Source organism: Cinclus cinclus, chromosome 15, assembly GCF_963662255.1.
Source record: "Cinclus cinclus chromosome 15, bCinCin1.1, whole genome shotgun sequence".
In the NCBI taxonomy this organism is placed as follows: domain Eukaryota; kingdom Metazoa; phylum Chordata; class Aves; order Passeriformes; family Cinclidae; genus Cinclus; species Cinclus cinclus.
In genome coordinates, this window is record NC_085060.1 from 9,036,540 (window position 1) to 9,059,171 (window position 22,632).

At 46.8% G+C, this 22,632-nt stretch overlaps 1 protein-coding gene across 1 annotated transcript in view; it reads right to left on the reverse strand.

The window, feature by feature from the left end:
- STK26 (serine/threonine kinase 26) overlaps positions 1–5,999 on the reverse strand; it is a 29,857-nt gene extending 23,858 nt beyond the window's left edge. Inside the window, exon 1 of the mRNA XM_062503141.1 lies at positions 5,864–5,999. Within this exon, the coding sequence (XP_062359125.1) occupies positions 5,864–5,905 (42 nt within the window). The 5' untranslated portion in view covers positions 5,906–5,999. The remainder of the gene's footprint in view (positions 1–5,863) is intronic.
- Between the last annotated feature and the right edge of the window lie 16,633 nt (positions 6,000–22,632).

Sequence of the window (22,632 nt, forward strand, 5' to 3'; positions counted from 1 at the left end):
CTGGTGAAGCAGTATTACGAAGGAATTTTATTTCCAATTATTTTAAGAAAGAAATAGCAGGATTTGGAACAGTGACTCCTGATGCGATAGATACCTCACCAACCTTTTATTTCTTCAAAGACAACATACAAGCAGACATTACAGCATGACAAAAAATATTTGTCACAGAAGCATTTAAAAATCAACTTTGTACTGTTCCTTTCCAACCTCATCTTCCCAAAACCCATTCCTGAACCCTTCTGTAAATTATTAAATTCAGCCCCTAAGAATAAATGAAAGACAAACCAGTAGTCTCTTACAATTTTCCAAATTTCATGACTTCTAAATCTGAAGATAGTCACTGAAGAGAAAACAAGTGGTACTTTTGCTACTGGTTTTAAAATGCAGCCTTTCATTTTTAGAGATGACTGAAAACTGAGGCTACTACTCTAGTCTTATCTTCACTTCTACATTTCAGAGGTCTCACAGGACAAATGCTGCTGCAGAGGCACACTCAGTCATATATATATATACATATATACTTCCTGGTCTACCATTGGGTTTCTATATAGAAAGAAACATTCCTCTCCTCAAAATAAGTATCTAAATAAAAACCTGCAACATATTACTGAGTTATTGCTTGCTATACATTCTCCTTTTGGAGAAAAAGGAGAAAAGCAAGGTAAAACTTTCATCAGGACTTGTGAAGCTGAGACACTGGAGTTCAAAAACAGCCAGTGCAAATATATTCAGTGTTCAAATCAGAATAAAGTAACAACTATATCCTTTTAAAATTCAGAACTCTGATTTCAGATATAACATTTTTACCTTTGGGGGAACATTAGTCTCTGCTCAAAACTGACAGTGTATGATGGTATAGAACAGCACAGAGATTAAGGTGAGTTGTTTATGTGCTCTCTCCAGCTTCAGCGGATTTGCCTCTGAATTCCAATAAAAGCACTTAAAGTGTCTATAAAACTGTAAAATATGCACAGAAAATAGCATTACAGGACTGGACTTTTTCTTTTAACCCTGACAAAAAGCATCTGCTGAATTCCAGGTGATTATACCTGCACAGCTCCCATGTACCAAATACTCTCCAGAGCTGTCTACTCTCCTCCTTTGACACTACTAAGACAGTACAAGGATGACTGAGCCCTATTTTTCTTGTCACCAGAGTAACTTACCACAGGGTATAAGAGGGAAGAACCAAGTTCAGCTAATAAAGCCTGAGCTGATTTAGCAATCTGCTATTAGATACAAAAAAGCTTGTAGGTCCTGCACAACCAGGAAAGGAATAAGAGCAGTGTTGAATTCCACAAATACTTTAAAGCAGATCTGCTTCAAGCAGAAAAGAGGTTTGTTCTCTGTAAGGCTTAAAATACTGTCTTCCTGCAGTCTACCTGCACCATGGCTCAAAGTACCAATCAAGGAACTGAAGCTGGAAAAAACACCATAGTCCACATCAAATTCATGATAAGTGTCATAAGACATCAGTTTTCTAGGCACTGTGGAAATCTCCTGGTGTCCTGCAAGTGCAAGACTTTCCAGTTTCCCTTAAGTAAGACATATTTCTGAATAATAGTAAAAGTTTAAAGCCTTTTCAAATTCACTGCAGAAGCATCTGTATACAACTCATTTCCTAGGAGAGAAATAAATTAAAAGAACCTTGAATGCATCTTTCTTCAAAGGTTTAAGTTCCTCTAATATGCACTTTCTAAACATTTAAGTATTTGACAGTAACAGACTAGTTGCTCTTAATAGAAGCCATGCTCTTTTAACATCAGTGCATAAGGTTTACTAAAAATCTGACACACTTCCAGACTAGCTAGCTTTAGGTACCACACATTTATAGATGTGCACTAAGTTAAGAGAAAATGTGGGCTTTTTTTCTAGGGCTATGGAAAAGACCACTTACAAAATTAAACACTGCCTCTCATCTTTCTGTACCCATCCAACTAGGCTTTAACTGATGTGCCCCTAGCAGCCTGCAGGGAGGGACTCTCCAGCTGCCAGGCTCAGGCTGCTCAGGGAGCAGTGCCCTACAGCCACTCTGTTAACTGGCAGCACAGAGAGCAAAGCTCACCTTGGCACCCAAGTTTTCATTTAATCAAGCAATCCTTCAACTGTGAATCAGAGTACACTGCCTGATAGGTCACATGCTCCTGGCAGCTCCACTTTTAGAGGAAGTTAGGTTCTTTATAGCAAGATAGTCTGAATGCCAACAAAAACAGATGGAGAGCAGTTCTGAACAACCTTTCTCACTGTGCTCAAAACTGTCATACAGGACCAGGAGGTATCAACAGAGCCATAAGAAAGGAAACAGTGTTCAGATGAGTAGGATAGCAGTGATAACGGGACATAAAGCTCCAAGCCAGGTTCCAAAGACACGCATACTAACAAAAAATACAAATGAGAAGAATCAGTATTTCCATTTGTTAATAAATTAATATTTCACAGACTTAAGATTTTGCATGACAAATTAGAATAGGAAAAGGGTAAGTTTATACATTAAAACTCTGCCAGCTAAAAAAGACATTTATTACTTGAGTGATGCTCCATCAAGTTTACAGACTGGTTTAGAAAATTTAATGCTGACATATTGAAAACCAGCCTCCTGGACCACCTTAGAAAGGTTAGTTTTTATTCACTTGCAAGTGAACAGTTTCCAAACTCTTATCTGTGAAGAGTTTTGGAGCATTGTGCGAGATGCTGCCAAGAGCATAAGTTCATCAGAAACACATCAATCTCAAACATCCTTGAAATGTTCCAATCACTTGAAACACACAATCCTCTGAACTATGTACTCTGTCTGCTGGGCAATACAAAAGCACTTAGGACTAATAATAAGGGGTCCAACACCTTCTTCACTCCAGCTGTTTTCAGCACCTGAACTGACAAAGACACAGCAACATCTTTCTTGGAAGCTGTACCCAGAAATGTTCTGTAGGAGTTCAAGTGGATTCCTTGAAGGCAGTGCTGGTGAACAGGTTTTACTCCATGAGATCTCAAAGCGTTCCAGACTAAAAACTAGTCTGAATATTTTTATCCCAAGGAACAAAGTTACTGTGACATTACTGAATAAATCCTCAAACCTGACAATCAAGCTCACTGCAAACTGTGCTTCCTGCAACCAGGACACCTTAACTGTGCTCACCATGCTTTCCATTTTCCATCTCATCTTGGATTCTGAGTAAAATGCCATAATCTGGGCTATCATGTTCAGCTTCAGACCACTCATTTTATACATATACTGAGTACTTTGATTTTACTGAATGGGCTTAGAAGTTTGGCAGCTGGCTAAGTTAACACTGTACAACTGCATCAAGTGGAGCCTTTCCAAAGGAGCAAGGAAAATGAATGTGTTTAGGAAGTTGTTTGCAGAGGCAAGAATTGTAAGGTATAAAATTTGGTTTTGTAAGAGACACAAGACAGGTTAAACAGAATGTAACCACTACATAAACAAATGTCTCTCTAACTACTCATAAGGGCAACAGATAATACTACCTCTGGGTCTGCCACTGCTGCCAGGGGACTAAAGTCAGACTCCAAGTCCACCAAAATAACTCTGTGTGATCTTCTGTAGTTTTCCATGTTAGAACTCTTTTTAATGGGGACCTGACTCTTTTTAAGATGAAAGATCTTGAAAGAGTCAAAAAAGCTTCTGATACACTTGGGCAATGAAGTGTCTTAAGCCTTGTTTTTGGAGTATACGAATTACATAACATGTTTATTTCTGGATTTTTCTTGATACTTTTTGCATAATCAAATGTAAGGGAAAGCATAAGATGACAATAAAGCTGAAAACTTCAAGCTTGTGACATTCTCTGACAAATTCAGTTTCCAAATGTTATATTCAATAAAACCTTCCCTCAACAGATTACCGAACAAGAGGTTTGACATTACACTTTCCCACTGTGATAATTTTAACATAACTACTACATCTTGTATCACAGAAGAACCTGTTTATTCCTTCTTCAATCAATCACCACACATTTACTTTAACACTGAGCAGAAGCAGGCACACTTTTACCATCACTTAGATGATCCTGACTGAATACTCCAGATAGGTTAAAAAAACCCAAAGGGAACAACTCTTCTCCCTCACATTGCAATGCAGCTATTGTGTTGGTTTTAGGGTTTTTTTGTTTTTAATACTCTGTATTATGACTCTTCTAGAAGAAGGATGAGCCGATTAACACCACACCAAATTCTATTTCTTTGTATTCTGAGTGTTTCAGGACTTGTGTAATCATCCTCATTAAAAAAAAAAAAAAGGTCACCAAGGAAAAAACTGTTTTAATTCTGTGCATCTGGATTTATCTAGTAGTTTTTTAAAAAGTTTATAACATACTGATGTATGTTGAGGGCTGTGAGTTACATTAATAACAATACTAGTGGGGATAAGGATGCCATTAGGATACAGTTTATTGGTATAACAATGGAAAAACAGAATCTTAAATAATTTCAAGGTCTTTTTGTGATGGCAGTTACGAGAAATAGGACAGCAATACATTAAGCAGATATAAAAATAGGAAACTGACAAATTCGAATGTTGAAACAGAAGTTTCCCAAATACAAACACACTAGAAAGCCCAGAGGCTGTAAATAAAGAAGCTCACATTAAAGCCTTTAAATCTTTTATCGAAACATTTCTTCAGGATGTTCTAATGCAACAGTTACTCTGACCTATTGGAGGAAGTAGGCTGAGAAGATATATCTTGTGTCCTCTTACAGACAAAAAAAGTCAGTGAATGACCATAATTTAACAGATTGCAGAAATCCTAGAAATTATTAGAAATGAGAAAGGTAAACTGAACCATAGCACTGTAACTGGCATAAATTAATATATAAATACTATTTATACATCAATTCTACACTTTATAGAAGTCATAAAGTTACCTGACCAAGAGATATACTAACTTTCTGTTCTGAAGCCTCCTGAACTCTCTACTGTTTCCCTCACATATACAGAGATGTATCATTAACATTTCTGCATTATTTGAAGTGAAAAAACCTTCAATGTTATGACTATCCCAGAAGTTAAGAGAATGCTTAAAACATTGACGGGGCTGCCAGCATCTGAAAAGCAAAAATCAACACTGAAATGAGCTGGGTCCTCAACTCCTTTACATTGATAAAGATCTCTGGTCAAGTTTGAATTAGACTGTCCAGTAGAGTAAGAATGAAGAGTCAGAGGTATTCCACCTTTCCTATGAAAATCCATAACACACCAACTTGTTTGCTTTCTAAGCAGGTAACACAAACATACAAAAACAACACTAGGCCTCATTCCCAGGCGAGGAGAGGTGCCGGTTTCTGACAGACTACGTTCCCCAGCGCTCTGTTCCCACCAGACCTGGCAGATACCACCTTTCCATGAATCCCAAGGTCCTCCGGGAGGCTGCACTACAGGCCCAGCGCCAAGGTGGTAGGGAAGTCCTGAAGCAGGTCCGCCTGCCAGCGTGCCTGGTATGTCATTTACAGCGCACTCACACACCCTGCGATTAACTTCACTTCGCCTTCAATCAGTTTTAGAGGCTCTTACGTGCTCCTGGATGTGGCGCGGCCACCCCTGAACAAAGGGGGCAGGGAGGGAGGGGAATCCCTTCTCCCCCAACGGGGTGCAGGTGCGCGGCCCCGAAGCCTCCCGTCACCTCGGAGCAGCCCCTGCTTCCCCCCCGCCTCCCTCGCTCCCCCCCGAGGCGGCCGGCCCGGCCTCCCCCCGAGCCCGAACGCGGCCTCCCCGCGGCCCCGCTCCGCTTCGCCCACCCGCAGCCCCCCGCGCCCCGGCGGCGGCTCCGCCCGGTGCGGGCCGCAAGCGCCGCTTCCGGAGCCGGGGCCGGGCCCGTCGCCTCCATTTTGGGCCCGGTGCGGAGCTCACCTGCATGCCGGGCACTTGCACCGCCACGGGCGAGTGGGCCATGGCGGGCTGCGGCGGCCGGGCGGGCGCCGCCCGCTGCTCCCCGATCTCGGCCTCCTTCTCCTGGGCGGCGGCGGCGGGGCCTGGAAGGACAAAGCGGCGGGGAGGCGGCGGCTTCAGCGCGGGCCGCGTTCCCTCCTTCCCTCCCCGCCCTGCCCGCCGGCCCCCGCCCGCCGCCGGCTCCTCACCTCGCGGCCGCGGGGCTGCGCTGCGCGAAGGGCGGGCGGGGGTCGCTAGCGCCGCTGTCCCCTGCCCGCCGGGCTCCCCGCAGCGGCCCTGCCCATGCCCCGCTCCCCGGTCCCGGCGCGGGGGCGGCTGCTCGGGGCCCCCCGGGGTGGCGGCTCTCGGCGCGGCCGGGGCTGGCTCAGAGCGCCATGTCGGGCTCCGGCTGCAGGCGGCGGCTGCTGTGCGGCGGCTGCTTCCGTCTCGGCTCCGGCCTCGCGGGCGGAGCCGCCGCACGGCCCTGGCGTCACGGCGCCCGCCTCCTCGGGCGGGCCGGCACCGGGGCACGGCGGAGGGAGGGGCCGCGGAGACCCCTCGGCGTCAGCGCGGCCCGGGCACCGGGAGTGCGGCCGCCCGCGCTGTCTCAGAATCACCAACGAGTAGGTTGGAAAAGACCTCTGAGGTCGTCGAGTCCAACTTATGGCAAACGCCACCATGTCAGCCAGACAAGGCGCTGAGTGCCACGTTCAGACTTTCCTTAAAAACCTCCAGGAACGGTGACTCCACCACCTCCCCGGCCTGCCTGGTGCAATGTCTAATCACCCTTTCTGTGAAGAAGTTCCTCCTAATGTCCAACCTAAACCTGTTCTTAAGTCTGTGTCCCCTTGTCCCGTCGCTGGTTCCCCGGGAGAAGAGCCCGACACCCGCCTGGCTACAGCCTCCTGTCCGGGAGCTGTACAGAGCGACACGGTCCCCCCTGAGCGTCCTTCCTTTCTCCGGGCCGAACACCCCCAGCTCCCTCGAGAGCTCCTCATCAGAACTGTGCCTCACGCATTTCTGCTGTTCTTCTCTGGACCTGGTCCAGCACCTCAGTGTCCTCCCTGAGCTGAGGGGCCCAGAACTGGACACACCACTCAAGGTGCAGCCTCGCCAGTGGCAATGCCAATCCCTCGGTCCATGGGGACCCTCCACAGTCACAGCACTGCTCTCTGGCCCCACTGCCCCCAACAGCCCATCACCCCTGTACAGCCCATCACCCCTGTACAGCCTATCACCCCTGTACAGCCCATCAACCCTGTACCCCTGTACAGCCCATCACCCCTGTACAGTGCATCATCCCTGTACCCTTTGCTCCCATGCCCTGGAGACACAGGGTACAAGTATCTGAGGGAATATGTGATGAGGTTTACTTGCTTTTGTGACAAAAGAAGTGATGTCTTCTTGTCTCAGGGGTGCTCCTGGCAGCCAGCTGTGGCAGAGGTGGTGAGGGCAGGTCCGGTTGGTCTTTGGAGGTTCAGCTCAGTTCAGGGTGGTTGGCTCTTTCTTGGCTCACCAGCAGGGTTCCCCCCTCCTTGGCCAGCTCTCCCCACCCCGCACCGACTGCTGCAGGGCTGTCCCAACACATACCTCTGTCCCTCACCACCACCTGCTTTCCTGGTGAGGTGGGCTTCCCCCAACATTCTACCGGGGCCTGGAGAGGGGAAAATAGCAGTGTTTTGAAGTGACTTTTTTCCCATTCATGCATGAGTCACACACTAGTGTGTGTGATTCATGTTCCTATACATGTAAGTTTTGCCAATTACTAAAGCAAAGCTCAAACTGACATCTTTTGTGGCACTGGACTTCCCAGCAGCCCTCCAAGCAAGAGTATAGAAATCACATGGATCCATCACAAATATCCTCATGGGTATGTGAGGGCTTCCCTCAAATTCATAGGTTTATAAGTCTAATAGCCAAGAAAAAGGTACGCTAGAGGTGTTGGATTGCTGGCCATACCAGAGCTATCCTGCTGAGAGGGTGGGTCCCTTCAGAAAGGATGTGACAGCAGGCGGTCTCCCTCCCATAGGATTCAGAGGAATGTTGCACTGTGGCAAGGAGCACAAAACACCTCTGTTTAAGGCAAGGTTGTCTTAAAACAGGCTAAAGACAAGGATTTCAAAGTTAGGCAGTCTTTCCATCCTTAACTCACTGTGGTTTGAACCAAAAAACAAACAGTTATGTTTTTTAAGGACATGCTTCTGGATCATGGTGGAATATTTTTTTTCCAACTTGCCAGTTTGTTAAGCCTTTACTGGTTACTGAAATATTTACTTTCATCTGCAACTTTTTTTTTTTAATAGCATTACTTTAAAAGGCTTCTCTGTGATAGTTATAAATCTAATTATTTATGAGCCTACCTGGAGTTCATTTTAATACGTGGAATGTTAAAGGTAAGTATTTTCTGAAAGTTGATGCCATATACTTAAATTCAAAAATGTTTTTTATTAATAAACCTCTGGGAAGAAAAGGGGATTTCTACTGACAAAAAGCTTTCTTAATTATGCACAGTGGTTCAGCAAATAAATGAATGGATATTCATGGTACTTCTGAATCCTGCCTGATTCATTCTGCTCAAGTACACTTAAATCACTTTTCTTTCTACCTTTTAATAATCTTTCGAGCATGAGCCCTGAAAAAACCCTGACAAATGAAATAGGATGATTTTTATTTCATGCTTCTGCTGCATTGCAGACCTGCTGTTCCTCTTCTGGTTCTGATGCTTTGCTTTTCTCTTTCTATCCATATATTACCTTGATTTTTCTCTCCAGATTCCTGCTAATCGTTTACCTCAGCCTTGCCTTGATGTAATACATATTTTCTCCCTCTTTTCTTTGTACCAGAGAATACTAATTGCCAATCCATTCTTCCTATTTTGGGGCCATATATTGAGACTTTTCGCCTTTTATGCATTTCTGACTTGCATGCAGCTTAATATAACATGAAAGGAAATGTAGCAGATTTAATAAAGAGTTCTACTTCTGCTCTTGCAGGACAACTGTGAAGCATGTGATAAGGTATTTTCCCCTGCAATTATACCTGTAGCTGTCTCTTGTGAATGGCAGGTTGACCAAAGGAACTGCAGTGAGAAAAATGCAAAGGAAAACATCCTGTGAAAAGGCAGGTCAGAAACCCAGGAATGGCATGGTGAGCAAAGCCAGGGAGGAAAATCTGTCAGGGAATCTTAAGTAATCATCTGGGCATGCAATGACTGAATCATTGAGCCATGCTGTGAAGTGGACTGGCACCATAACATCTAAGAAAAGGGCTGTAATATTGTATTCCCCTCTGTAATTAGCAAATTCTAGTTTGTGCATTAAGAAAGACAGGTGGTCAGCTGCTGATATTGCTCTATGAAAGACCTTCCCTGCTCCCTCCCAGCCTGCCCTTTAAACACCTGGTGCTGCTGTTTTTCAAGACTTAAAATGTGTCTATAATTCACTTAGGACAACTCCCAGAGCCTCACAGTAGCAATGTGACCCAAGTCAGACCTTCAATTGTTTCATGTTTTTAACTACTATTTTTGTGTCGCTGGTGTGAAAATATAATTATTTTTACATCAGAAGACTGCAGGGAGCTATCAAAACCACAGAGCTTTTGGAGAGTGCCTGCACCATGTTAGTTGCTTTAGACCTACCACAAAAAGTGGTAGAAATGTCTCTTAAACTTTCAAACATAAATGAAAAAAAATAAATTAAATTGAGTGCTAAGCAGAAAGATCCTGCATTTTACAGACTCCTCACAGTGATATGCTGGTGGGGAGGGAGTGAGTAGCTGTCTACTGGTTCTAGCAGAGCTCATGCAAGCTCACACATCTCTAGAAAATATGATACCCACTTTCTATGTATCAGGATGGATCTCAGTGTTCCAAACCCTTCAGTGCCTTTGCAAAGTTCAGCTGGCTGGTGTTGCACTGACCTGGGCTTGTGGTGACAGTCCCATGTGATGCATTTAGAGGCACTTACAATTCTCCTGCCTGGCACCTTTCTCTCAATACAAGCAGCACAGCTAAAGGTTTATCACATAAAAGTGGAATACAGCATCCCAACCCAGTAACTTTGAATGCCTTTCATGTTTTTAAGTCTGAAACACCTTGCCAAAGATGTTGTGGAAATTAAAAGTTGACTGGAATTGGGGGAAAAAAGAACCACATATTTATTTTACTAATGAGAACATCAGGGATGTCAAAGGAAGAATTAAAATGTTTTTGTAAGGACATAATTTCTCAATTCTTTGATATAAATCAGTCTCTGATTCATGGGCATTAGGGAAATCACTTTGTTTTCAAGGCAACTTATTTAGGACCTTCAGAATTTCCATCACTGCCACTAGAAACTGCTGATACTCACTAACATGGGAGACAAATGTAGTCCTTGTTAATCCCTTATTACAACTTTGACATCACTGTATCCAATAAATAATTTAAAATTATAGAGCCTTGCAGGTGGACTAGAAACAGTACCATAGTACATTCACTTCTTCTCACCACCTTCATTCCCACACCCAGAATACATCTTGTCTCCCCTCATTCTCTAGTATTCTCAGCATCCCACCTCCCTTTTAGCCTCTGCAGCTCTGGGTTCCTCCAGAGGAGGTAGCTCAGTTGTTCTGTAGGACACCAGGTGCATGGAGCTCCTCCAGCACAAATGGATTATTTAGATAATTCATCTGTCAAAGTCTGCCAGTGGCAACTAAGTGTTAAAAAATTGGTATTTTCCTATAATATAACAAAACCATGCATTTTCTCTGGGAGACAACAATGGCACATGCTTGACACAAGGATAATGCCCCATGTCCTGCCTCAGAAGCAAAGGGAGCAAAATGATATTTCTTAGCAGGGAAAAATGATACATCTTCTTGCCACCTTCCTCTTAGAAATGCCTGAACTATTTTTTAATTGACACTTCCTGTATTTTTAAGGAAAATAATCAGGCTGAGGTAAATGCCTAGGATGGAAGAGGTGGGTGAAGGATGCTGGTTCACCATCTCCTTCAATGCAAAGACTAAAGATTATTAAATCAAACAAGCAGATGCCAAGTTCAAAACAAACAGAAGAAGGCACTTCTTCACACAGGGTATAGTTAAGCTGGTGAGCTATTTGCTGCAGGCCAAAAGTGACTGAACAGTTTCATGGAAGGAAAAAAGCCCCTAACACTGGGAAATACTGTTTATAAAACTAGCACCTCTGGTTGAGGAATTAGGTGAGCTGCAAATCCCCTCAAGCAAGCACTCCCCCTGCTCACTCCATTCTCATCTACTTCCTCAGCCCCTTGCACTAGCTCCAGTCAGAGATGAGCTACTGTGGTGGATGGGTTTTGTCCTTGCATGATTAGCCTGTTGCATGAAGAAGTTCCAGAGTTAAAATTTGGCCAAAGTACCCAGCTGATATAGGAGGAACTTCATGCAATAGTAGGCAGAGCTACTTGTTAACAGGACCAGTAGACATAGTGCCCATGGTATTAGATGAGTCTGCAGCACAGGAATTTTGCATTGACATAGTCTTTAATTTTCCATAACAGGAAAAAAAAAATCAGTGAGTTGTCTTTATGAGGGTACTAAGCTGATAGTGCATGTGTATTGTACCAGTCTGGTGGATGGTGAGTCACTATGTTCCTAAAGGATTATGATAAATTGACTGGACTGTACACAAGTTCAAGGGCAACATTTCCACTTTCAACACAAAAGATCCTTGTGCTAGCTAACTTTTCATCTCAATGTAATATTTGGCTTAAAGAAGCTGATCTTCTGTAGGATAGTTCTGTTTTCCAAGACTGCAAGATAAGTGAGATGGAGCTACTGTTTTATTTCTGACCTTGTTATTACAAATATACTCTATTTACACTTCCATCTCTAAAATAAACTACCATTTAGAAATACACACAGATGGAGACACACATATATGTATTTATAGGTAATTGTATCCAGTTCAGTAGTTTAATATCATAGAATGTTGTTATCAAATTATTGTTCTCATATATTCTTCCCCCTGTTTGCAAATATATTTTGTAATTTTAAATAGTAATTTTAAATAACTCTTCCCTGCTCTAATTTCCCCCCAAAGCAGGAAACCAGAATTTCAGCAAAGCTTGCGCTCTTGGAATACCAAAAATAGTTTGCTCACAACAGTGGAAAGGGTGAAGGAAGTGAGAGGCCCTGCCAGTGGGCAAACAAAACGCCATCCCCAACAGCACAGTGTCTTTACATAGCCAGTCTAACCTTTTTTTCCCCTATTTTTTTTTTTTTTAGTAAAATGCATACAGTATTTATAGAATTAAAACCATTTCTATATAAGGCAACAGCAAGAAGCTGGTTCTGGTGGAATTCCTACACTAGCAAATCACCCCTTCCAAAGAGGCTGATAGCCCTGGGCAGAACTCTGGGCAGGATATTTGTGAGGACATGTTGATCTGCCAGCACCAAGAAAAGGGTGGAGAGAAAGACAAGATGGGTTAAAGAAGAAAGAAGGAAGAGGAAAAAACAACGAGGCAATTTAAAAAATATACCAACTGGAAAAAAAAGGAAGGGAAAGAAAGAATAAAGGAGAAGGGAAAAGAAAGTAAATTCAGAAAGAAGTCATTATCTCATCTTTGTAATTCTCACATGGAATTGTTGTACTACAGGAAGAGATCTCCTTGCCTTTCCTACCACATCAATATTTTTTGGTGCCTGGTTTCTGTTCTCTCAAGAAGATGATCTCTTCACCTCCACCTCCAGCTAAGCTGATCCACATGTGCAGCAAGGCAGTGATGATCTGATGGAGGCAACTGGGAGGGGAAAAAGCAGAGAATGAAGCACTAGGGAGCACTAGCTGTGAGAAAGAGACTGCTTCCAGCACCAAAACAGAGCCACACAAAAACACACAAAAACACACTAAAACCAGACACATGCACAAGTGTGCACAAACACATGAATACAGATGCACAGACATCTTCAATCCTTGTCCCCAGAGCTTCTCATCCCTCCTGAGATGCCAGTGTCATCAGCTTGATTTGTGCTGCTCTCCCACTTGCCTCTGAACCTTGTTGCCCTCCTCGCTGGCTGCAGCCACAGCGCCTGCCTGTTGGGCCTGACAGCAGGCTTGGCTCCTGGGAAGAAGTATTCACACACCATGGCAGCTCAAGAGAAAAGTTGAAAAGGAATCAAAGCCATCTCTATTGAAATTAACATCTGCTCTGCATTCAGTATCGTGGCAACAGGGCTCACAAAATGCATGGGCAGCCCTCCAAGGGCTCCTGGCACATCACATCTATCAGTACCTGCTGAAAACAGGCGGATGGAGTGGTCACGGCACAGTGGGGGGCACAGATGGGGACACTCAGAAGAGAAAACTTTGGTCAAAGCTAGAAATAACTTCATGGTTCCCTTGGAGGAATACAGCTCAGAAACCCATTGCCCCTGCAGTGATGCTGGCAGCTAGGAAGAAATGGTGGCACCACAGTCCCTTCCATGTGGCTGTGTGCTCATCACCCCAGCCCACAGTTTCTTCCCAGTTGCCCCAGTGCAGGCAGAGGAAGAAAGCAGTGGGATGTGGCTGTGGAAAAGCATTTGTCTCTGGAAACCATTTAGGGAGATGTATGTTTGATGGCTCTCAGTTTGCATTTGGTTCCCTGAGGAGTGCTCAGAATAGGCAGAGATCCAATGCCTTTGCCTCTACCTACAAGTTCTGCCTGGACAAGCTGGGACATTAACTGCAATCCTCTCTTTTTCACTTTCCATTCCCATATCCCCTCAGAGGCAATCAGACACAATATTGAGCTGAGTCCAAATGAGGCAGTGATAGTCACAGCCAGTGCATCCAAGTGCTGCATTTGTCATGTATATCCTTTTCTTTCAGTGATGGTATCTTAGCAGGGGAAGCACCACAGCTTGGGTCATGGAGACTCACCTGAACCTCCAGTTGAAACTTAGTAATGATGGCAAGAGGTCTTTTTAATGAGTGAATTGTGTGTGGTTGAGCCAGGAATCAGTGTGAAGAGAAAATTTCATAATACCACTTTGTTGAACTTCTTAGAGTAGAAATGCACGTGAAATGCAGGAATCTGATACCTTCCTGGGAGAGGGAACAGAGATATCTTTGTCTCCAGCCCAATTTACCCAAATTCCCCTCAGAGCACTAAGTGACAAACACGGCCTTCACTGAGAGCTTCATAAGGAAATTGCTGTTTGCATAAAAGACATACTCAATTGAGTTAGTTGTTAAAAGGGAGCTTGAACTAGAGGACAGAATGGAACAAATGTCTTGGAGAAATGTCCAAAAGCCACGGGATTGTGGGAAATGAGACTCAACATCTGTGTCCCAGTTGGGCAATAACACACAAACAGCAAGCACGCAGCTTTGTGTGAACTGCTAGATGTCACAGATGGTGGCTCTTGGGTGAAAAAAAATCAGGAGATGCTCAAGACTTCGACAAGGACAGTAAGGAGAAGGGGGGCAATCTGAAGCTGAGATGATGAGTTGAGAGCTTTGTCAGTTTTATGGCAAGACAGTAAAAGAATGGCAGAGAGGAAAAGGAAACACAGGGCTGCATAAAATCCTGCTACGTTTTCATCTCTCTTTGAATATGTAAATAGGGCGATGTGAAAATTTTCCTGGCTTCACAATCCTTGTTTCCAGGAAATGAACCCTCAAGCAATGCTGCAAACCAACCCAGCTGCCATCACAGCAATGACTAGCCAGGGGGCAAATGGGGTGACGATAAAGTGACAGTTCTTAGTTCCAGCCGGGCAATCAGACTGGTACATACAGAGCCTGCTAGGTAAAATAAAACTCTGGGGAAGGGCCAGGGTTTCTCTGGGTGAATGGATGAGATCAAGGCACCAGCATGGTGAGTGTGTTGATTTACGTACACTATGTTCAATGACAGAGGCTGGAGCAAGGAAGGGAAATTTTCACAACAGAGTCACTTTTCTGCTACCTAAGAGCAACCAAAGAGCAGATGACTCATGAGTACACATCTCCCCTGGCTGCTTTTGGAACTCTCCCCTATCTGGTCCAACTGCTACATATATTTATCCCTTGTGCTGATGAGGAAGTCAGATGTAAATGTGTGGATCAAGGCCAGCAGGCTACTGGTGAGACTGTAAATGCCATGATGGTGACAGCATGACCTGTGTGCTAGAATGCTGCATCTATGAAACACACAATGGGTTGTGAATCCTTCATGTGTGCTAATAGTGCTTGGCAAGCTTCGCATCCAGGAAAGTGGGTGTGTTTTTCATAGAAATATAAATAATCATGAAACCTAGTTAAATGCCACCCTCTACTACCAGACGTGTAACAGCAGACTCAGCCCAGGAAACTGCCATGACAAAGGCTAAAGTAACGGGAAGATATGAGTGAGAAAGGGATGAAGGGAAGAGGAAGCTTCACAGACCCTATTACCTTTCACTGCTAATGAGCTGCTGAATAATTGGGGCATTGGTTCCCCCTTGCTCAATGTGTGAATGAGGAACTATAGCAAAATAACCTACCAGAAAGTGCAAAAGGATCCATCCCCAGGAAATGTGCCAAGAGTTCGTCCCAGAACCTGATCTTCCTGCTGTGTTTGACGAGGCTGCCACTGGGCAAAACGTTTACTAGACTGACTGATATACTAATGGGAGTCAGGGGATAAATGGGAGAAAAGGGAAACTAAGAAGTCAGAGCAGCAGAGGCGAGATGACCTTTCATAAGAGGGAAGTGAGGAAAGCTTGTTTATGAGCTGCTGCCAGGAAGTCCTGTGACTAACCTTATTTCACACACCGATTTATGGACCAAAGTTGTATTTGTAGGAGGCGGGATGAAATGCATAACCAAGCTGTGAAAAGGTGGACTCACCCTTCCTTCGGAAGGTTACAGCACTCTGAAAGTTCTCCTGCCTTTACAGCATCCCACCCACCAGAGCAAGGCTTTGCCTTTGCAGCAGAGACTGTTGCCTGGGGGCTCGGGAGCAGATTTTGTAACCCTAGGGAGGAAAAACCACAGCAAAGCTGTGTATTCTTGCAAAAAGAGCTGTTCTTTTTGCAATTCAGAGAGAGAGTAAATTTGACATACTGTAGTTTTGCACTATGCTGCTTGATTGCTCCTGTGCAGCACAACAGGACATCTCTTCTCTTTCCATTTCCTCTCTCCTGCACCTGTCCTCTCCTCTTTGCACTCAAAAGCAATACTTTGTGTTTCTACAGCTTCAGTGACAAATTATGGATCATATGTGAAAAGCAGAGAATGCACACGAGTGTTCTTCAAAAGAACTTTCCCCTTTCAATCCATACTGCAACAGGGACAGAATACCAGAGGTGATCTGGAAGTTTGTGCAAATCAAACAGGATGGACATGAAGCATAGTGTCACCATAAAATGCCTGTGCTCAGGGCAGGGAAAGTTCAGGAGGATGCTGACAGCCTTTTCAAAAACATCTGGAGGAGAAGGAAGGCTCAAGGGCAGCAGTGCCAATGCAGGAAAATTGTAACAAAATAATGCTTGACTTGGTTAAACATCAACTCACAGATAATAGGAATGAGCCAACCTCCTGAAAGGGCTTGCACAAGCTGAAAGGATGAACTGTTTGGCTGGGCCATATAGGCACGTGTAGCAGAAACAAACAAACAAGTGAAGTGATTTTTCATAAACAGGCTAAATAAGAGGAAAAATATTGCAGTGCCAGGAGCTACAGGCTGGGCTGGAGGGTCCTGTGAGTGGAACAAACAAGGTGCAAGTGGTGTCTCAGATCTGTCACTGCTGTGTGCCCACACTGCCTGCCCCTCTGACAAGGGGGTGCTGCCTGGCAGGGTGAGCCAGAATCCTCAAACATCCCCTCTGCCCCACGTCCAGCCACCAAGGAGAAAAAACCCTGCAAAATGCTCTTCCTCTTCTGCCAGCTCCTGAGGCAAGATGGGTAACCAATCTGCAGGTGTAAGGTCAAAAGGGCAAGTAACACACCCAGACTGGTCCAACGTGGTGCTAGTCTGCAGAGGTTTGTGCTTCAGCTGATTCCCAGAGCCCATGAGCTTCTCAGAGGCAGCACCAAGCCCTGAGAAACAGACCCAGCCACCAGATACTTGGCCTTACGCCCCTATGGATTAGGTTGGTCCCACCTGACCACTTTATTATCCTACATGCCTTCTCTGGCATGCCTTCCAGTGATGCAGTTTGGTGATTTATGGCTGCTGGCTGGCTTGTCCCAGCCCAATGAGCAGATTTTGAACTTCCTGCAGTTGGCAAGTCATACTGCCACAGGGATGGACAACCACCATGGCTACGTTATGAGCTGTAGTGCTTTCCTTCCCCTTCTCCCTGGTGTGATGGGCAAAGGCAGTGGGAACCTGTTTTACTCTGATATATGGCTGTAGAAGGAGCATGGACACGACCAGCAGCAGTGGATGGCCCCTGGCAGAGACGCACACCATGACACTGTGCTGCAGGAACTGTGGGTTCGCACTTGCCAAAGCTCTGGGTTCCCTCATGCCAAGTCCCAGTGGCCTCTGTGCCCATATTCCTCCCACCCCTTCTGCTCTTGGCACAGGCAGTGTCACCAGGACCTCATCACATCCAGGTTACACAGAGCTCCTGCAGCCTTGTTAGTATGGTTGCATTCACTTCCTGGCTAATTATAGCTGAGGTAGATTGAAGCCTCTTCTGGTGCCTCCCCATCTGGCACAGCATGTTTTGGTGAGCAGGTAAGGTCCTGGCAGTGCATCCTGCTTCCCACCCATGTCCCTGTTCCCACCATGTGGGAGCACAGCCCTGACCATTCTGTGCTGTCATGTTGCAGGCAGTGTCTGTGCAGAACCTCACCTGCAGCTGCAGTGCTTCCCCTGGATTTCCCCAGCACTCCACACAGGGTTTGCTGCAGGTGGTTTCTGTAGGTGCTTTGCTGTGCTCCAGAGGTGCCTGTTTAAGTCGATCTCATTTAATCCATATGCTTTTGCTCTCAGGTCAAGCAATTTGCCTCCCTCCACTTGCCCATGCTGGTACTCCTGGGCATGCAAGTATCTGAACTTTGGAGCAATTTGTTCCAGCTGCATATCATTGCTGTGATTCTACATCAAAATGAAACCACAATGCCCTCACACACATATGCAAATATTTGTGTGCATGGCCTGCAGACCCTTCTTTACATTACTGTGATAAACACCCTAATATGTCCTACAGCACAGCTTCCTCAGCCTTTTGGTTTTGTCCCTGTTACTCCCCCAACCTGGAATTTTTCCCCAGGAAAGAGCAGGCCACAGCACAGAAAGACCCCCTTTGGTTTCTCTGGGGTCCAACATAGGTGACCTTTTGCCCTGGACTGGTTTTGAGAGCTGCCTTCATAGGTGTCTGGTGCAGACCTGGATGCACATATCCCTGCCAGGGACAGAGGTGATGCTCAGCTGGCCCTTGGCTCAGTGCCCCTGGCACACTCCAGTGGGGAGGGCTACAGCTTCCTTCCCTGCATGGATCCCTGAAACTCCTGGGGTGTTTAAGAGTGGGGATCCTTGTGACGAGCTCTATTCAACCTGCTCCTATTTTCTCACATCACTAAAATGGCAGGGATGAGGAGGTGGGCTGTCCCAGTTGCTGCCAAGGCAAGACTCACCACCTCCCACCTGCCTCCCAGTTTATGCTGTGGTAAGGGAACGTGGTAAGGGAAAATACAGCCTGGCAGCATGCCCATCCAGCAATCTGCAGAGTGGAGGAGGATGAGGATCAGAGTCAAACTTACTGGGTCAGGTAAGGTGAAGATGGGAGCCTCATCCCCTGGGTCAGCCCCCATCCAGAAAGCCTCTGCCATGGACACCTGCTCTTCTCACACCAATAGCCACTCTGAGGAATGGTGCCATGCCCCTGCTAAGGTCCCAGTCCCTGGAAATCCGATATACATTGGCCCTTGCTGACCAAAAGTCTCCACTTTCCTCTGCTTTGAGGGATAAAGGAAAAGAGGGAAGGCGAGCAACAACTGATGTCCTTTCCCAGCAGTAATGCTCACCCCAGTTAGTGGGGAGGAGCAGCAAAACTGTGACCAGATCACTGAGAGGCAGTGAGCACCTGATGAAGCAAGGCCTCTCCCGGGTTATTTGGTAGATTTGTATCACATAGCACCTGCTCCAGCACTGCCTTTGAAGCCAATCTGTTTGTATGAAACAAAAATGAGAGAAAATAACCAAGTCAACCAAGGTTTTTGAGCACAAAAAGGAAACTCAAGTCAATTAGCTTCCCTCTGATGCCTGAAGTAAATGGGGATTTGGGGGTGGAGGAGTGATAAAACAGTAGATTAGCTGACTTTCATGCATTTGCCAGTCTGGCCGGTTCCACAGGATTTCTGGCTGCTGACATCACAGTACTCCTCCAGGGACCAGCCAACCTATGGTAGTTTTCAGGAAATGCCAAAGAGGTGGTAATTAGTGGTTTACTAATAGAATGTCACCCTTCCCCATCATCTCAGGCTTTCAAGCAGGGCCTGGGCACCCCACTCTGCCCTCTGCCCTGAGGGATTTCTCGTGTGCTTTACTACTCCAGGCTATCCTGGAAGAGCAGCCCCGGGTCCTTTCCTATTTATTTGTCCCATTGCACATTTATTTGTTCCTCTTGGTCTGGCAAGAGTATAAAGCGTGTTTGTATCATGCTGGCAAATGTTCCTCCAGGCACCAGCACTGGATGGATGTCCACAATCCCATGGGAAGGCACTGGTGCAGAGGTTACCTGCTGACCATAGAAATGTGTAGCAGCAGAGGTGGCTTCAACTGTGCCACCTGCTGCATGACCACAGCACCCATCTTCTGCTACTGGGAGCCCTACAGCAGACTGTGGCACATTGTCAAACATCCCAGAATGACTGGTCACAGGCTGCCAGTAGGAAGGTCCTCCTTCCTAGAAAACACAGAGTCAGTTAAAGCAAAACCATCAGATTTTATGGAAGTATCAGAGACTGGCTGTTCCCAGGGAGTAGGGGTCAAAGGTGACTGCAAGTGCCCTCTCTGCAAAAGGGAACACGAGATTTGCTGCTGACATGGGGTAACTATTGGGCAATACAGCCATGGGCAGCTCTCACCCACTGAATTTGCTTTAAAAAAAAAAAGAAGTAGGATATGGACGTGTAGGCAGCTCCTGGTAGGTTCACATCACTAGAGCCCCAGCTGCTCCCTTCCCACCCTTGGGCTACATTTTACACCTCGACCAAAGCCCCTTCTGGTCCCTCCGGATGCTTGGTGTTTGGGTCAAGGATTGTGCATCCACCGTGGAGGAGCAGGAAGAGCAGGAGGACTCACACAACAGCAGGAGGTTGGTGGGAGGCTGCAGTTCAGGGACATTCTCAGATGGAAGGTCCCTGTGGTCTCAGAAGTTCTTGGAGCTGTTAATCCCCCATGGGCAGACACCCGGCAGGTTATTCAAACAGCAGAGGGATGTACTCCCTCTGCTTACCCGCTAAGCCAGACCCGAGCACTGGCCCGAGTGACCCTGGAATATGCACGCACTCCTTGGAGCACACCTGCATCCCCCCGAGCAGTCGTGCCCGCCCATGAGCACACCTGCACACCCAGACCTGGCTGTGCGGCTGAAGGTGGGGCCAGGGCAGGTGCAGGGGTGGCCAAGGCGGGCACGAGGGGGGTCCTGGATGAGTCCAGGGAGTGCACAGCGCAGCTTGTGCAGGAGGGCATGGGCTGGGAAGGGACGAACGACTCGTCAGAAACCTTTTGCAGGAGCCTCCTGCCACCCAGTGTCGGCTCCAGCCGGCGCTGCTCTCCGGGGCTCCCCCCGCCCGGGGCTAGAGGGGGCTCTGCAGCCAAACAACTTTCGAAACCTCAGTTTAACAAAAGCAAAACCCAAATCAACACTCCCACTCCTTAGAAAAACGCCAGAAAACCAAACAAGTCCCCAAGACACGCTTTTCTTGCAAAACTCCTCAAAACCCGAACAAACCCACGGCCGTAGAAGCATCCCGAAAGTGTGCAGGACACGACCAAGGTCCCTCGCGGATGACACCAGCTCTGTTCCCCCACGATGGCCGTGTCTGGTCTCAGGGCTGATGACAGTGTCACCACGAGGTCTGTCCGGTCGCACTCAGGTCATCGGTCACCTTCGCACTCAAAAGTGACATTTTTCCTTGCGTAAAGCTGGTTTGATGGAGGTGCAGAGGACGGGGCGAGCGCTTTCCCCTCGCTGCAGAGTAACTTCTGGACTTTCCGGCCACTTTCGGCTGACTTGGTGAAGTCCCCAGCAGCGGTCCCACCCGCTACCTTCTCCTTCCCGGCTCCGGGCCGGCCCCCGACCGGCTTTCCCCATCTGGAGCGGGCGCCGAGCGGCGGAGCTCGGGCCGGGGAACCCGCGGAGGAGGCGGCGGCGGCGGCCGGGCCGGGCCAGGCGGAGCCACAGCCGGCACGGCGAGAGCCGGGCGGAGCGGGGAGGGAGCGGCTCCCCCGGGAGCAGCGGGGCCGGGGGGCGGCAGGGCCGTGCCGGCAGAGAGCGAGGGAGACCGGGAACGGGAGAGGGAGCCCGGGAGGGGAGGAGGACGAGCAGAAGAGGTAACGGGGTCGGTGGAGTCACTGCTGCTCCCTCCGCAGCTCCAGGACCGCTTGTCCCTTTGTCCTTTCGTCCCTAAGGAGGAATTTGCGTGCTCATGTCTTTACAGACAATTCTATGGGTGAAAGTATGCGTGTTAACATCTTTGAAAGGGGTCTCGATGTCTCTACTGACTTTGGGCAGCGGGTTTGCTGCAGATCCCAGACAACTGGCTGCTGATACAGGCGCGGGTCTGAGCGAGCTTGACTTTGTGAGCTGGTCCAAGGGGGAGATACGCGGTAGCCGGTTCGGGAAAGCTGTGCCTGCCTGCTGACCTCAGCCACTGGGAAAAGCAAGAGGGCAACGAGCGGCCGGGACTTTAGGGTAAAAGGAGGCTGCGCCCTCCGAAACCTCGAGAGAGAAAACCCCAGGAGTGTGTGCCCCAGGGGACTCTCTCCCTTTAATCGAATAATGGCGCAGGACTCCTCTGTCTCCTTTGCGGACATAAACCTCTGGCATTTGTGGATTAGTTTTGCTGACATCCCTTTTTCTGTCGGTCCGTTTGTTCTTCCCACCCCCGGGGGCAGCACCGGGCGCTCCGCTCCCGGCTCACGGGTTCCAGAGTGAAGGAGGCACCAGCGCGGGCTCCGCAGAGAAGCGGTGGAAGCTCCATCCCTGGAATGGTTCGAGGACAGGCTGGATGTGGCTTTGAGCAGACTGGTCTCGTGGAAGGTGTCCCTGCCCACGGCAGGGGGATTGCAACAAGGTGATCTTTAAGGGTCTTTCCAACCCAAACCATTCTGAGATTCGGTGATTTTGCATATGGGCCTCTTTTGCTGGAAGGACAATCCATTTGCAAGGACACAGTGAACCCAAAGTCCACACAATACTGTACCAAAGAATTTAACTCTTTACTCTTCAATACCTTCTTACTCATCCTGGGTAATGTGGTTCTTCTTAATGCCAACCAGAAATCAACCAGAGATCATTAATCTAATATTACAGGGCTCTTTTGTTCCTCTGTTTTGAGCAAATAATGGCTCAGGTGTCTGTAACTGACATATTGCTGACTGAGGACCAGTCTCCCATACTGCTTATGGAAGGAATTTCCCTTAGATACCCAATTTAACATGGGAAAAAAAAATCCATTTAAGGACCTTCAAGAGGTTCTAGACATAAAAGCAGATTCTACTTATCAAACCCACAGCAATGGTATTAAAATGTAGGTTTATGATCCCCTCCTCAGTGTTTCTTAATTAAGGCTCCCGACTAATTTTGACCAATAAATATGCAGC